Genomic DNA, 15,971 nt, shown 5'->3' with positions numbered 1-15,971 from the left:
TTTACGTGCAGAGAATACATTTATTATTATTAATTATAGAGAGCACGAACGCAATAGTATTATTGTTTTAAAGTACAACAGTTTATTACCAGTGTTTTGACTGGTTAATCTTATTGTAAACCGCTTAGGAATGAACCGGTTACAACTCCTGTTTGAGGTTAGATTAGTTTAGAGCTCACATCATACACTAAGAAGTTTAAAAAGATAGCTGTATTGAGCTACCTATGAACAGGAAGGTTAAAGAGGATCCATATGAAGAAAGAATACCTGGAATGTTATGAGTACAACAGCTATCTTGTTTATTGAATTACTAGCCGTTGAGCCCGTTAAACGGGCTGGTGGGTCGCCGCCCCCCCCCCCCCCCGAGTTCGCAGCCCCCGCCGCCCCTCCACCCGGCCCGTCTCTTCGCTATTCAACTTACATCTCCGCAGCAGGAAGAGATCAGCTGAGCTCCCGTCGGCCTTCCTTCTCTGTGTCCCGCCCTCGTGTGACATAACGTCAGCGAGGGCAGGACACAGGCAGGGAAGGAAGGCCAACGGCAGCTCAGCTGATCTGCCTGCTGCGGAGATGTAAGTTGAATAACGAAGAGACGGCCAGGTGGAGGGGTGGCGGCAGCAGCGGCGACTCCGGGGGGGGGGTAGCGGTGGCAACCTCGGTGGTTCCCTCCCCTTCGCGCAGTTTCCCTCTCTGTCCCGCCCCCCCCCCCCCCGTCATCACGTATTGACGCGGGGGCAGGACAGACAGGGAAGTCTCTACTGCGCATTTGCGAGTGAGTACGGTCACTCGCCGTTTATATGTTTGATATGCAATGATTTTCTCTTTATTGCTACCCACTAGAACTAACATTTGGCCGTGTGGTTTACAGAATATACATTTAAAAAAGTCTCAATTAGTTAATAAAATACCTGATGCCGTTAAAGCAAGTGAAATGCAAAAGGACACAGGGAAGAGAGGCACCGTGGGCCATCTTGGAAAAACAAGATGGGTACGCTCATTTAGACCTCCTGCACAAGCCCAAGACAAAGTCAGAAAGGCGCACAGTTGTTTCATTACATTACTGCAATTCTTATAATCTGCTACATCCTTATCAGGTTCAGTGTGGATTACACACAAAGCAGCCAGGACAATACCAGGTACATAGGGATGCTATATGCACATATTAATCCCTTATCCCAATGCCAATTAAAATCCTTACTTGTACGCACTTACGAAATACAAAAAGTCTTTACAGCTTTTCTGGAACAGGGGAAAGCAATAAGTTCCAGATCCCGACCCCTCGGTATGATATAAAGAAAAAAAGGTTTATTGGATTTAATTTTTGACAAACTAGGATAACTTAACATCATTTGAATTTGAAGACTATTTATTGACTCCTGATCATACTTGCATCATGGACTTCATGTATTCTGAGACAACACCATACAAAACTTTTTAAATATAATCATGCTGATTTTAAATTCCAAAGGACTAATACTATCATACCTATGAGCTGAAAATATTAATCTGGCAGCCATATTTTGTATAGTTTGCAATTTCTTAAAAATGAACCTACAACATTCCAAATAAATTATATTACAATCAAATTTGTGAAAGCAAACGTGACCAAACTATAACCCTGAAGATATTAAATTCAAAATATTTTCTAATTAGTTTCCTTAACAATATGCATGCAGATTTCACTACTTTATTTACTTGCAGAATCATGGACATCTTATAGTGGACAGCATGAATGCTAAAAAATTGAGAATACCAAACATTTTCTGACAAATAAATTATGTTTTATCTAGATTTAATTTTAATTTATGTGATGTTGCCCAATTGTCTATTAAATCTAAATGTTCTTTTATCTTAGCCAGTGTATTTTCATAATCTCGAGGGAGGGAAAATATAATTTGAGATATCTGCACAGATATGAATATCAACCCCCTCTACTCAGAGAGTGCAATAAAATATTGAACATTATAGGAGACAGTGGGGATCCCTGAGGGACCCCACAATTAGTTTGTCATGGTGAAGAATAAATTCTTTGCATCCTTACCCTATAAGTTCTATATGAGAAAAAGCCAAAATGCAGAAAGTGTGTTGCCAGAATCAGAAGAGGAGAAATTGTGGACTAGAAAACAGATCTTGAAAGCTGTCCTCAGGGAGGGTCTAATACTGGGCCTGATATATGCAAATGAGAAAAAGGGTTCTGACATCCAGGCAGATGGTCACTTGAGCTCCAGCTTTAAGAGCAAAGAGAGAGAAAAACAAGCAATTACTGCAAAAGTGTAAAAAGACCAAGACCAGAACCAGCGGCTGAAAAAGGTAAAGATTATCATTCACAAACCACAAGAGTTCTCAACAAGGGATGGACAGGGAACAATATCTAGAAAAACTGAGGAGGAATGAAGGGCAACAAAGGCATAAGCAGAGAAAGTGACAGCTAACGACGTCAATAAGGTGATTGACTTTTTCAAGAAAAGAAGTACTAAATACTTTTCTTCAGTGTTCAATGGGACACCTGTAGGAAGACTGCTGGAATTTGGTAAGGGTACATTTTGGACTTAAATCTTTTTAGTAACAGTTAAAAGCATGTTACATTCAGGTACAGTAGGGGCAAGTACTTAATATGGTGTACCTGGAATTAGTTTTTACTGTGCTTAATGTTTTTTTTGATTCTTTTACATCTCAATAAGTTGCTAATATACATCTTAACTCCAGAAGGAAAGCACTGTTTGGCATACGAATACTGGCAATAAACTTGAGACCCAGACCATGGCTTAGGACTAAGATTTCATTATGGCCATGATAAGCACAAAACTAACTTACCTGGACACGCTACACAGAGAACGTCCTCAGACGATCATAATCTGATTTCAAAGTCGTAAAACAACATAACAAAGTGACCAGAGCTAGATGAATGCTAGAATATAGAGACCAAGAAGTATTGCATCCAATCAGATATTGTGGCAAATGGACCGCTAAGCAGCCTTGAGAAGCCCTAGGTACATATTTTACGCTTGCTTACATTGTGCTGCTCAGTAACTTTGCAATACTATCGAATGCCACAAGCTCACTGGTCAGATAAGTGGGTTGCTAAAAGTAGAGGGACTGATGTTTTTTCAACACAACGTAGTTGCTGCCCTTCTCATGGATGAGAGGATGATGCATGCGAACTTCTCAAAGAATTTGCTCGTATTTCTTCAATACTATTGAACGGCACAATCGAACTGGTTAGATAGGCAAGCTATTGCAGATTTGGGAGGTGGCGGCGTGATGTTAAAAAAAAAAAAAGTAGTTGCTGATCTCCTCCTGGATGAGAATGATCCATACAAAAATTTGCTCGCTGGATATGCTAAATTGAACCCAGATGCACAAAACCTAATGAGCCAGCAATGGTTCTAGCAAGTTTAGCAAGCACGGAGTTGTGAGCTCTTTTCCTGTCACAGTAGCAGCTAACGAAAATTTTATGCAAAGCTATCATAATGAGCTAATTATTATACAAATGTGTATGCAAAGCGATGCACAGCCAATTTCCCAATGATGCACAGAAGCAGCCCCTACATTTACCGTGGAAACTTTAACGGGAGGTCTGGAGCTGTCGGTCCTGACAGTTCTTGTCTTTACGTGCCAGATATGACTCCCAGAGCTGGCAACATGTCTCGAGCAATAGCGATGTATTAATTTCCTCCACTCCACGGAGCACAGCCGGTTCTCTCCCTTCACGGCAGAAGGACCCCCCCTCGAAGGCAGCGAAACTTAACTGCCAAAAAGAAGTCATCAGCTGTAGCAGAAACATTTGTTCACTCTCACCCTCTCCAGCAGAAGGAAAACTGAGAAAGTGCCACATATACATGTAAAAGAACCAGATGATGTCAGATATTGCTGGGTTCTGACAACAGGACACATTGTAGTGTAACTTATATAGAATGGTATGCATAAGTCCTTCATCACCTGTGTAAATTACAGCTTTTTGACATTTGTCATGTACATCTATAGCTTGAGGAAATGATAGTTATATATCACCCTGCCTACATTCTTTTAAAGGCACCATCTTCAACTGTTTGAATGGACTTGTAGATAACTGTATGATGTTAATGGCAAATATGGGATTGTGCCAAATATAAGGATTGAAATCAACCAATCAGTATTTAGTGTAGTAAATTTAAAACAAATCGGAGAAACATTTTCTTCACCCAACGCATAATTAAACTCTGGAATTCGTTGCCGGAGAACATGGTGAAGGCGGTTAGCTTAGCAGAGTTTAAAAAGGGGTTAGCCGGTTTCCTAAAGAACAAGTCCATAAACCACTACTAAATGGACTTGGGAAAAAGCCACAATTCCAGGAATAACATGTATAGAATGTTTGTACATTTGGGAAGCTTGCCAGGTGCCCTTGGGCCTGAATTGGCCTCTGTCGTGGACAGGATGCTGGGCGCGATGGACCCTTGGTCTTTTCCCAGTGTGGCATTACTTATGTAATGTATTTAACCAATCAGAATAATAGCCAATCGCTTTTAAACTTTAGCTTGACACCACAGCAACTATATATTTCCCGTGATATCAGACGCTGGCACACTTTCATACTTGGTAGCCAGCATAACTAAAAGTTATATATTTCCTGAAGAGGTAGGTCTTTAGGTCTTTTCTGAACTAGAGGTAGTTCATGATGCTTCTTATAACTATGGGAATTGAGTTCCACCATTTTGAGCCCAGGTAGCTAAATCCAGCCGTGTAGGTGCACTTGTATAGTACGTTTTTGCAGCTGGGAATGTGAAGTAGTAGATAACCTCAGGTTTCTGGGTTTGTATTTCTTGGTGATAGTTTGATCATGTCTAACATGGTAGTCTGGTGACATGGAAGACGGTTAGGGCTCTTCAGCTTGGAGAACAGGCGGCTGAGGGGTGATATGATAGAAGTCTACAAGATAATGAGTGGAATGGAGCGGACAGACACAAAGCGTTTGTTTACACTTTCTAACAATAATAGAACCAGGGGACATAAGATGAAGCTAGAATGTGGTAGATTTAAAACAAATAGGAGAAAGTTTTTCTTTACTCAGCGCGTAGTTAGACTCTGGAACTCGTTGCCAGAGAAAGTAGTGATAGCAGTTGGCCTTGCTGAGTTTAAAGGGGGTTTGGACAGATTCCTGAAGGAAAAGTCCATTGAACATTATTAATTTAAATTTTTGTTTTGTTTTTGGGCTTTTGCCGGGTTCTTGAGGCCTGGATTGGCCACTGTCGGAGACAGGATGCTGGGCTTGATGGACCCTTGGTCTTTTCCCAGTATGGCAGTGCTTATGTTCAAACAGTATTCTGAAAATGATTGTGCTGGTTTTCAAAAATACTCTGACCTTGATCGGGAGCCAATGTACCATTATGAGTAGTGGGGTTGCTCTATCATATTTCGACGTTTTGAATATCAATCTCGCTGCTGTGTTTTGGACGGTCTGCAATGATCGTAGTAGGTTTTCTTTGCAGCCTACATATGCTGCATTACAAAAGTTTAGTTGGGACAATATCAGCGTCTGTACTATAAGACGGAATGACTGTATGGGGATATAGTCTCCAATTCTTCTCAGTTTTCATAGTGTTTTGAAGCTTTGACATGATTGCAGCAACTTGGTCTTCAAGGGTCAGATGTTTGTAGAGAATAATTCCCAGTATTTTTATTTGTGTTTCGATTGTGTAAGATTGTTGATCTATATACTGATACAATATAAACCAGAAAGCAGACAGTACCTGCCAAAACAATGAAAAAAACACCATTATTCTACTGTACTTAAATCCAAAATGAATAATAAAGAAGGAAATAGGCCTCTGTGGGTCAACAGCATTTAGCCCAAGGTCAATAATGTGTGAATCCAGAACCTCATTTGTAATCACTGGTCAAAAAACCTCCTGTGTATGTGACTCATGCAAATGTCTTAATCCCAATTTACAAAATATTATTGGCCTTGGTCTAAATGCTGTTGACCCACTGAGGTCGTTTTTCCTCCTTTATTATACAACTTTGCATTTAAGTACAGTAGAATTAATAAGCTTTTTTTTTTTTTTCATTTTTTGGCAAGTATTGTCCACTTTTTGATTTATATTGTATTAATGCAACTTTTGGGATTACTGGACACTTTCTACTTAATTTTATTTCAACATGTAACCAAAAGCCATGAAATCCAAATTTTTAGTTCTTTTTTTCAGGAGTACAGAGAATAGCCATTTTGTTTCACACAAGAAAGGGAACTGGAGAAGAAAAAGGTATGTTGTGGCAGGAATTATTGTTTAAAGTTGAATTTAACTATATTGTAAGCATAAGGTGATAGTAACTCATGGATTGTTAATTTCAGTGAGCCTCTGTCCTGAAGAAGTTTCGAAACCTGGCCAAGTTAGCTGAGGTTCTCAATGGGGGAACTACACCTTCCATGACCAGCTGCCAGTTAAATAATAAAAGAGACATGTTGGAAATTGTAACAAATGGATACAAGATAGAATGAAGAAGTAAAAGATTGGAACGATGTGAAGAAATAGATGTTTAAAATAAAAGTAAAATAAGATCAAAACAAAAGTAAAAAATTGAAAAATATTGAAGAAAATATATTTATCTAAATGATGGAAGAACTTCAAGAGGATCAATGAGGATTTTTTTTAATTTTTATTACATTTGTAACCCGCGCTTTCCCACTCATGGCAGGCTCAATGCGGCAGGCAATGGAGGGTTAAGTGACTTGCCCAGAGTCACAAGGAGCTGCCTGTGCCAGGAATCGAACTCAGTTCCTCAGTTCCCCAGGACCAAAGTCCACCACCCTAACCACTCCTCCACTGCATCTAACTACATAAAAATCATACGATCTAGTAGTTGAGATATATTAGGTCTGAAGTTCCTCCACAATACACTTTGTTGTATAATGTCCCAGATCATTAAATTATAAATGTGCTTGGAACTGTTTTAAAAAAAAATTTGTATACATTGATCCCTGCACTACATTAAGTACAGTGCAGGTCAAGCAAGGTGTTTGACCTAAAGTGAAGCATCTGGAGTTGTAGAGCAACAACTGGTGTTAGAAGGCTACATATTATGGAAGATATGATGAATGCAAAAAAATATGTGGAATTCTTACAGAAATACAATTTCTAGAGAACAAATGCTCAGGTGATGGCAACATATCTTCCAGGACAACAGTGCTCCTTGTCATAGGTCCAAGACAATTGTTGTCACCTTTTTCTTCTTTTGTTCAACAACTGACTGGCCTGCTCAAGCCTTGGATCTTAATCCTGTTGAGGATCTATGGCACAAATGACAGCCAGTGACAAAGCATGAGCTGATAGTCACTGATTGCAGCCAGCTTCGTTAAGGATATAGACTTCCCTGAATCTATTTAAATTAAAATCTTATTTTATTTATTTATTTATTTACACAAGCCTGTGATAGTGTGGGCTATCCTGGGGGGGGGGGGGGGGGCACTGCAGATGACCTGAGGAACAGGTACTTAGTTTGTTGGAACAGATGTAGGTTGGAAATTTCTTCTTGTATGGATGATGTGAATTTTTTTATTGATTGGTGTTCTTTTCTATACTTTTTTTTTTTTTTAATTGTAAACCACTCTGGCCCTTTGAAGAGTGGTATATCAAGTGATGTAAACTATTAAACTATTCTTGACCATCTCTATCCTTCCAAAGAAGATTATAGCCTGTCTGAAGTTTTGTATATACTTGTGTATACCAGGGGTCCCAAGGGCATCATAGATCCATCATTACTTGTATGCAGTCCTGGAGAAAGCATAACCAGTACAATTCACTGAGACTTAGTCTAAGGTCAATTGGGTTTGCAATGTAAGCCATGGAGACAGCATTAACAGTTGTAGCCTTGAGGTCTAGCATTCTCAATATGGATTGAATCAGCTTCTGCTGACCCTGAATTCTCTCCCCTGCTGAGGCTACAACAACCCGGCATCTCATCAGAGAGAGAGAGAGGTCTTAGCCTGATTCACGCCTAGCAGAGCCTTAATTCTAACGAAGGTGTCAGTCTCAGGTGGAGTGGGGAACGTTGACGACAAACCTTGACAACTGGCAACTCATGTGTCATGATGAGGAAAATCTAAAGCAAATTATTATTATTTGTTGCATTTGTATCCCACATTTTCCCACCTCTTTGCAGGCTCAATGTGGCTTACAATACATCATGAGTAGTGGAAGAATGCTAGAAAATAAACATTTAGTATCACAGAAGGATCTTGGTCAACATGATGATAATAAGACATAGTAATAGTATACAAGCAGATATGATACAGTTCTGAATATAAATGGGCGACTTGTGCATATTCACATTGGTTGATCTTTGTGGTACGCTTTATTAAAGAGATGGGTCTTCAGTAGTATGCGGAAGTTCGTTCTTTCGTAGATCGATTTCAATAAGGGGGGGGGGACTGATTAAAGATTAAGCAATAAAAAAAAAAGGCTAGTGGGTTTCCAATAAATCAGGACTGCCGTGCTACCAGAGGCCCCAAGCCTACCTAAAGTTGGCAGGCTTTAGGGATCCCCTACTAAATTTCTATTCTGGGCCCCGGCATATTCAACAGTGGGAAAACTAACACATAGCAACTATGCACACTCAATGTGTCACAGAAATATCCTCCACAGCAACACAAGACAGTTATGCGATTCATACATGGTTCTGCTGCACCTGCTTGCCAAAGAAACTCTTCCAATACAATTAAAAATAGGTAGAACAGAGAAGTGTACAGAAACTTTTTCTTGTTTTCTTCTGTTATTCTGCCTGGTTCCTTTAGCCTATAAACAGAGAATCCCGAAATGGTGAGAGCACAGAAACCAACGAGTACTTCAGCTCAAACTAGCACGAAATTACTCTTTTCTGTGAAACCATTGTGGGACATAACTCTAACCATCACACAGAGCATTCTAGATGAACCATTTTGGTCTTTACTAATTGCTCTCATTTACCACATTACTATGTAATTAGAGCACTGTATTCTCATTCATTAAGAATACAGAATCACAAAAGCCTAGGACCACATATCACAACCAAGACACATTCATAATATGCATACCACCAGATGAAACAAAATTGGTAAACAGCCTGATTAGACTGTAAAAAATGCAAATATATCCCTGAATTGTAACAAGATAAAAACTATTCTCTCTCTTCTAAACACAATTACATGAATCCAAATGAAGAAAAACTGAAATGAAAGCAGATTGTTCGTAGAAGAGTAACAAAAGAGAAAGCATGTGCAAGGGAGGGGGGAGAGAGAGCAAGGCCAAGAGTCAGCAACTCTAGCCATCTATTTCTGGAAGAAACAGGAGAGCACTTGTAGATGGGATGAGGACAGGTTGGCAAAAAAAAAAAAAAAAAAAAAAAAGGCAAGCCTACACAGCACATGGTCGGCAGAGGACCATGGAGACTGCAGAGACAGCTGAGTTACTGCACACACCCACAAAGAGACCATTAAAATCAGAAACATTTAGTGGTAAAAAAGTTGGAAAGCAACAGGCAGTGAAGAAATGACCATGTAACAGCAGAGAAAGATAGACATCACATTTACTGTAAAGGGGGAAAACATGCTTAGACAGATACACAAAAAAAGTAAGACACTGGATAGCAGCAGGTGTACAAACTACAGAGGCTAGGGCAGACGGAACGAAACTGGATAGTGAACAAAAGGTTATGTTCTTATGTAGCACAGTAGGAACCGGGGCAATGGAAGGGCAAGAAACAACAACAGAATACCAATGGGATAGATTAAAGGAAAAATCTGTGATAGGACAAAAGAAGTCAAAACACTTACAGAGAAAAGGAAAAAGGCACAAACTATGAGGCAAAGAAAACGATGAGGTAGTGGAAAGAAAGAACAAACAGGGCAGTGGAATGGAGTCAGGTCAACACTAAAGTATAAAAAATAGGTGGGCAGTGTAGGAGAGCGAGTTACAAGAGAAAGCAGAAAAATGAGGCAGAATAGGACCAGAGAGTTAGGAAAGATGAAAAAAAGAAAAGAAGGGAAACAGATTACAGTAATGGAAATGATGATGCAAAGCATGAAGAACTAACAAACAGTGGATAGAAGTAAGAGAAAAGAATGAGGAGACTCTTGAGAGTCAGAGGAAATCAAAAAGATGAAGACAAAAACATCTAAATATTCCTAAGGTATAACAGAAGTTGTCCCTGGACAGCAGGATAAGTCAGCCACATATAGGTGACATCATCCAACTTGCTCCCAGATGATATCACCTGTATGTGGCTGAAGCATCTAACTTGTCCTAGGAGAAAAATGGGTTTCTTTCAATGAGCGATCATGAGTGCAAAAGGGTAAGTTTGGCCCAGTATTATGAGAGTGCAATCCAGGTAACAGCCCAGGGGCCTCCAAGCCCATCTAAAGCTTAACAAAATGCAGCTTGTGTGGTGAGCTTTGGGGACCCCCTACTAAATTTCTGCCCTGGGCCCCACCATATTTAACAGAGGATCAAGAATAATCTAAAGCAATATATCTCTACAAAAGACAGCAACAGATGCATGAACAGCCTCCTATGGGAGAAAGAGAAAAATGAAGACAGAGACCATATGGTCCATCCAGTCTGCCCATCCATGCCATCTACTATCCCTTCCTCTCCCTTAAAGATCCTATGTACTTGGGAGATGGAAGTGAGAACTATACTTGAATTCAAGACAGCATAAGGCAAACAGATTCTCTAAAGGAGAGAAAAGCACAGCACAGCTAAATAATGGAATGCTCAGATTGCATAAGCCCTGTTGTCTTTGATAACATTTTCTCTGTCTCAACGCAAAGAGGCATTAGCTGGGTACCAGAGAGGGACCTGACCTAAAGTTTATTATTATTATTTGTTACATTTGTACCCCACATTTTCCCACCTATTTGCAAGGCTCAATGTGGCTTACATAGTACCTTAGAGGCTGTTGCCAATTCGGTTACTAACAGATAGATACAGTTTAGAGGGTGCGGGGACTCGCATAGGAGCCAACTTTTCAAAATTATTGGGGGGGGGGGGGGGGGGTGCTAAGGCCAGTGAAAATAATCCTTCCTTGGTTGCATACAAGGAGTATTCTCAAGATTGGGGGTGCATTATTGGGGGGGGGGGGGGTGCTAAGGCCAGTGAAAATAATCCTTCCTTGGTTGCATACAAGGAGTATTCTCAAGATTGGGGGTGCATTATTGGGGGGGGGGGTGCTAAGGCCAGTGAAAATAATCCTTCCTTGGTTGCATACAAGGAGTATTCTCAAGATTGGGGGTGCATTATTGGGGGGGGGGGGTGCTAAGGCCAGTGAAAATAATCCTTCCTTGGTTGCATACAAGGAGTATTCTCAAGATTGGGGGTGCATTATTGGGGGGGTGCTAAGGCCAGTGGAAATAATCCTTCCTTGGTTGCATACAAGGAGTATTCTCAAGATTGGGAGTGCATTATTGGGGGGGGGGGGGGGGGTGCTAAGGCCAGTGAAAATAATCCTTCCTTGGTTGCATACAAGGAGTATTCTCAAGATTGGGGGTGCATTATTGGGGGGGGGGGGGTGCTAAGGCCAGTGAAAATAATCCTTCCTTGGTTGCATACAAGGAGTATTCTCAAGATTGGGGGTGCATTATTGGGGGGGGGGGGTGCTAAGGCCAGTGAAAATAATCCTTCCTTGGTTGCATACAAGGAGTATTCTCAAGATTGGGGGTGCATTATTGGGGGGGTGCTAAGGCCAGTGAAAATAATCCTTCCTTGGTTGCACACAAGGAGTATTCTCAAGATTGGGGGTGCATTATTGGGGTGGGGGGTGCTAAGGCCAGTGAAAATAATCCTTCTTTGGTTGCATACAAGGAGTATTCTCAAGATTGGGGGTGCATTATTGGGGGGGTGCTAAGGCCAGTGAAAATAATCCTTCCTTGGTTGCATACAAGGAGTATTCTCAAGATTGGGGGTGCATTATTGGGGTGGGGGGGTGCTAAGGCCAGTGAAAATAATCCTTCCTTGGTTGCATACAAGGAGTATTCTCAAGATTGGGGGTGCATTATTGGGGGGGGGGGTGCTAAGGCCAGTGAAAATAATCCTTCCTTGGTTGCATACAAGGAGTATTCTCAAGATTGGGGGTGCATTATTGGGGGGGGTGCTAAGGCCAGTGGAAATAATCCTTCCTTGGTTGCATACAAGGAGTATTCTCAAGATTGGGAGTGCATTATTGGGGGGGGGGGGGGGGGTGCTAAGGCCAGTGAAAATAATCCTTCCTTGGTTGCATACAAGGAGTATTCTCAAGATTGGGGGTGCATTATTGGGGGGGGGGGGGTGCTAAGGCCAGTGAAAATAATCCTTCCTTGGTTGCATACAAGGAGTATTCTCAAGATGGGGGTGCATTATTGGGGGGGGGGGGTGCTAAGGCCAGTGAAAATAATCCTTCCTTGGTTGCATACAAGGAGTATTCTCAAGATTGGGGGTGCATTATTGGGGGGGTGCTAAGGCCAGTGAAAATAATCCTTCCTTGGTTGCACACAAGGAGTATTCTCAAGATTGGGGGTGCATTATTGGGGTGGGGGGTGCTAAGGCCAGTGAAAATAATCCTTCTTTGGTTGCATACAAGGAGTATTCTCAAGATTGGGGGTGCATTATTGGGGGGGTGCTAAGGCCAGTGAAAATAATCCTTCCTTGGTTGCATACAAGGAGTATTCTCAAGATTGGGGGTGCATTATTGGGGTGGGGGGGTGCTAAGGCCAGTGAAAATAATCCTTCCTTGGTTGCATACAAGGAGTATTCTCAAGATTGGGGGTGCATTATTGGGGGGGTGCTAAGGCCAGTGAAAATAATCCTTCCTTGGTTGCATACAAGGAGTATTCTCAAGATTGGGGGTGCATTATTGGGGTGGGGGGGTGCTAAGGCCAGTGGAAATAATCCTTCCTTGGTTGCATACAAGGAGTATTCTCAAGATTGGGGGTGCATTATTGGGGGGGGGGGTGCTAAGGCCAGTGAAATAATCCTTCCTTGGTTACATACAAGGAGTATTCTCAAGATTGGGGGTGCATTATTGGGGGGGTGCTAAGGCCAGTGGAAATAATCCTTCCTTGGTTGCATACAAGGAGTATTCTCAAGATTGGGGGTGCATTATTGGGGTGGGGGGTGCTAAGGCCAGTGAAAATAATCCTTCCTTGGTTGCATACAAGGAGTATTCTCAAGAATGGGGGTGCATTATTGGGGGGGGGGGGTGCTAAGGCCAGTGAAAATAATCCTTCCTTGGTTGCATACAAGAAGTATTCTCAAGATTGGGGGTGCATTATTGGGGGGGGGGTGCTAAGGCCAGTGAAAATAATCCTTCCTTGGTTACATACAAGGAGTATTCTCAAGATTGGGGGTGCATTATTGGGGGGGGGGGGTGCTCAGGCCAGTGAAAATAATCCTTCCTTGGTTGCATACAAGGAGTATTCTCAAGATTGGGGGTGCTCAAGCACCCACAGAGTCGGCTCCTACATACACCCCCAATGTTGCAGGTGCTAATGCTATATTAGCCTCCTCCCCCCCCCCGTTAGCAACATAGTTTCTTATTCCACAACCCCCCAAAGGAGTAAGTAAGCTACACTGATGGTGGGAGGCAAAGGGGTGCAGTGAAATAGACAAAGAAGACAGAAGTAACCTACTGACACACAGTGAAGTCAAGAGAGTAATCAGCAAGGCCTGCCCCGTTATTCAGTCAGCACCATGTGGATCGCCGGGGCGGCAGCAGCAGCAGCGATGGCTGTCCTCCCCTCAAGTCCAGGTCAACAGACACCCCTCCCCCTCCAACCCCGGCCACAACGGAGAAAGCAACGCCCCGGGGCCCAGCTTTACCTTATAGAAGGCCCCGTTGGAGCCGCGCACCTCCACCGCCAACGAGTTCATGTTGGGCGGCAGCTCCTTTCCTGCTACCCCTTATCCCGGAAGAGACAAAGAAAGCGCCGCGGCCACGGAGGTGAAGAAAGACCGCCCGTCCGGCGGCGCCGCCGCAGCCGCCCGCTCCAAGCCTCGCAACCGCGGCTGCGCCTGCGCGGGGAGAGGCGGGGCTCGTGCCGCCGCGGCTCCACCCACTCCTCCTCCGCCTCGCTCTGTGCGGGAGCTGCCTTGGCGCCTGCGCAAAGCTCGCAACGCCCTCCTCACCAAGGAGGTCCTCAATCTAACCTCCTCGCGCCCCTCCCCGTCCCATACGCTGCAGAGCGCAGCAGACGTTATTAGGGCGTGCCTAGTCGTACGCGCTTAGCCAATCGACAAAAAGTCGCAGCCAGTTACGTCAGCCCTCCCCCCCCCCCGCCAAGAAAAGAATAGAAAAAAAAAGGGGTTTGGTTGAGGAAGGAAGGCTGTAATAAGATAAGAAAGAAGCGCTATTTCTCCCCTCTGGGTTTTGTTTTACCAGAGTTTTAGCTCACCTGCACTTCTATTAGTGTTGTAAAGTAAGTCAAGCCTACTTTCTCCCCAGCTCAGGTTACCTTCCTTCGGGTTCCGCCTACCAGCCAATCAGAGAGCCCTCTCCGGTACCTTCAACGAAGTTTTATTTTTCCGATTGGACCAAAGCGATACTTTTGATGTACTACGTCTCTGGCCCCCGCCTCCGCTTGCATTGGTTGGTGCAAAATGGTTGTCTATCATCGACCTTCCCGTGAGTGACAGGGGAATTGACGTCAAGGCTCTGGCAATTGAAGGGCGCGTTCTTTGACTCTTTATCCAAGGAGGTTAGATTGAGAACAGGAGACGGACGGTATGGTCCGTCTAGCCCGTTATATGGGTTGAAGCCAGTAGGTGGAACTTGGTGGTAGTAGGCGGAGTCACTGGTTCACCCCAAACAATAGCAAACCAAATGCTATTGAAAGCAATAGTAAAAGACTATTAGAAGTAATGGACTGCCTATGAGTGGTCAGGGCCATCTGTAAAAAGTCAAAAGCTGTTCCAGTTGGATAGGCAGTGCCTTAAAAGATGGAGACGAAGATTTTTAAAAACTTGACACCTTTTTAATTTATTTGAAAAGTTTCCATATGTAGATATATCATAAAATATTTATTTATTTATTTATTGCATTTGTATCCCACATTGTCCCACCTCTTTGCAGGCTCAATGTGGCTTACAATCAGTGGTGTACTGGAGCAGGCTCTCACAGGCTCGCAAGAGCCGGTTGTTAAGTTTTTAAGAATTTTGGGAGCCGGTTGTTAAAGTAGGGCCCTCTATGGCTACTTTAACAACTGACTCCCAAAATGTGGGCTGGGCCCCCTGCTGAATTCTCTTTTACTTTGGTGGTGGGGATGCTGAGCCCTGCCAGCCAAGTAAATAGACTACTGGTGCTCCCCGCTCCTTATTTCCAGCTCTGGGCAGCTGGCTGGGACTTCTCGAGCATGTGAGAACTTCCAGCATGGCTGCTCAGAGCAAGACGTTGGGAGTGGTGGCAGTCCATTTATTGGCTGCCAGCAAATGTATGCCTAGTGTGCCCGCACGAAGGGAGGGAGGAGAGAGAGGCAACTGTTGCTCCCCACCCCCACCCCCCGGCCACCCCTGGCCCTTCCAACTGCAGAGCTGGCTACGTCCGGAGAAAGAGCTTGTTAAAAATTTACCAGCACACCCCTGCTTACAATGCATCATGAATAGTGGAGACATATAAGAAAATATACATTTAGCATTACAGAAAGATCTTGGGTAACATGATAATGATGAAACATACTAGTAGTTAGCAAGCAAATAATGTAAGGCAGTTCTGGATGCTTGTAGAGGAGTTCATATTTGTTGGTCTTTGTTATAAGCCTTCTTAAAGAGATGGGTCTTTAGTAGTTTGCGGAAGTTAGTTCAATAAAAACTGACCATCACTAAAACAGCTTCAAAAATAATTGTAGCTGGTGGAAACAGCACACATAAAGGCTGTGTTTTGTGCTCATTTTTCTACACTATTCTATACAATACAGTAATACATGGCCAAATTTCAGTGAGGATATCCTGATATCTGGCTTGGGAAGCCTGGTGTTATAAAGACTGGAAGTAAAATTA

General features: G+C 42.8%; 1 protein-coding gene across 1 annotated transcript in view; it reads right to left on the bottom strand.

The window, feature by feature from the left end:
* Positions 1 to 14,009, bottom strand: part of LOC115456993 (fragile X mental retardation syndrome-related protein 2-like) — a 95,084-nt gene extending 81,075 nt beyond the window's left edge. The window contains 1 exon segment of the mRNA XM_030186421.1: positions 13,800 to 14,009. Within this exon segment, the coding sequence (XP_030042281.1) occupies positions 13,800 to 13,850 (51 nt within the window). The 5' untranslated portion in view covers positions 13,851 to 14,009.
* Between the last annotated feature and the right edge of the window lie 1,962 nt (positions 14,010 to 15,971).

The sequence above is a fragment of the Microcaecilia unicolor genome, chromosome 14, assembly GCF_901765095.1.
Source record: "Microcaecilia unicolor chromosome 14, aMicUni1.1, whole genome shotgun sequence".
NCBI lineage: Eukaryota > Metazoa > Chordata > Amphibia > Gymnophiona > Siphonopidae > Microcaecilia > Microcaecilia unicolor.
This window is presented reverse-complemented; position numbering and strand designations above follow the sequence as displayed.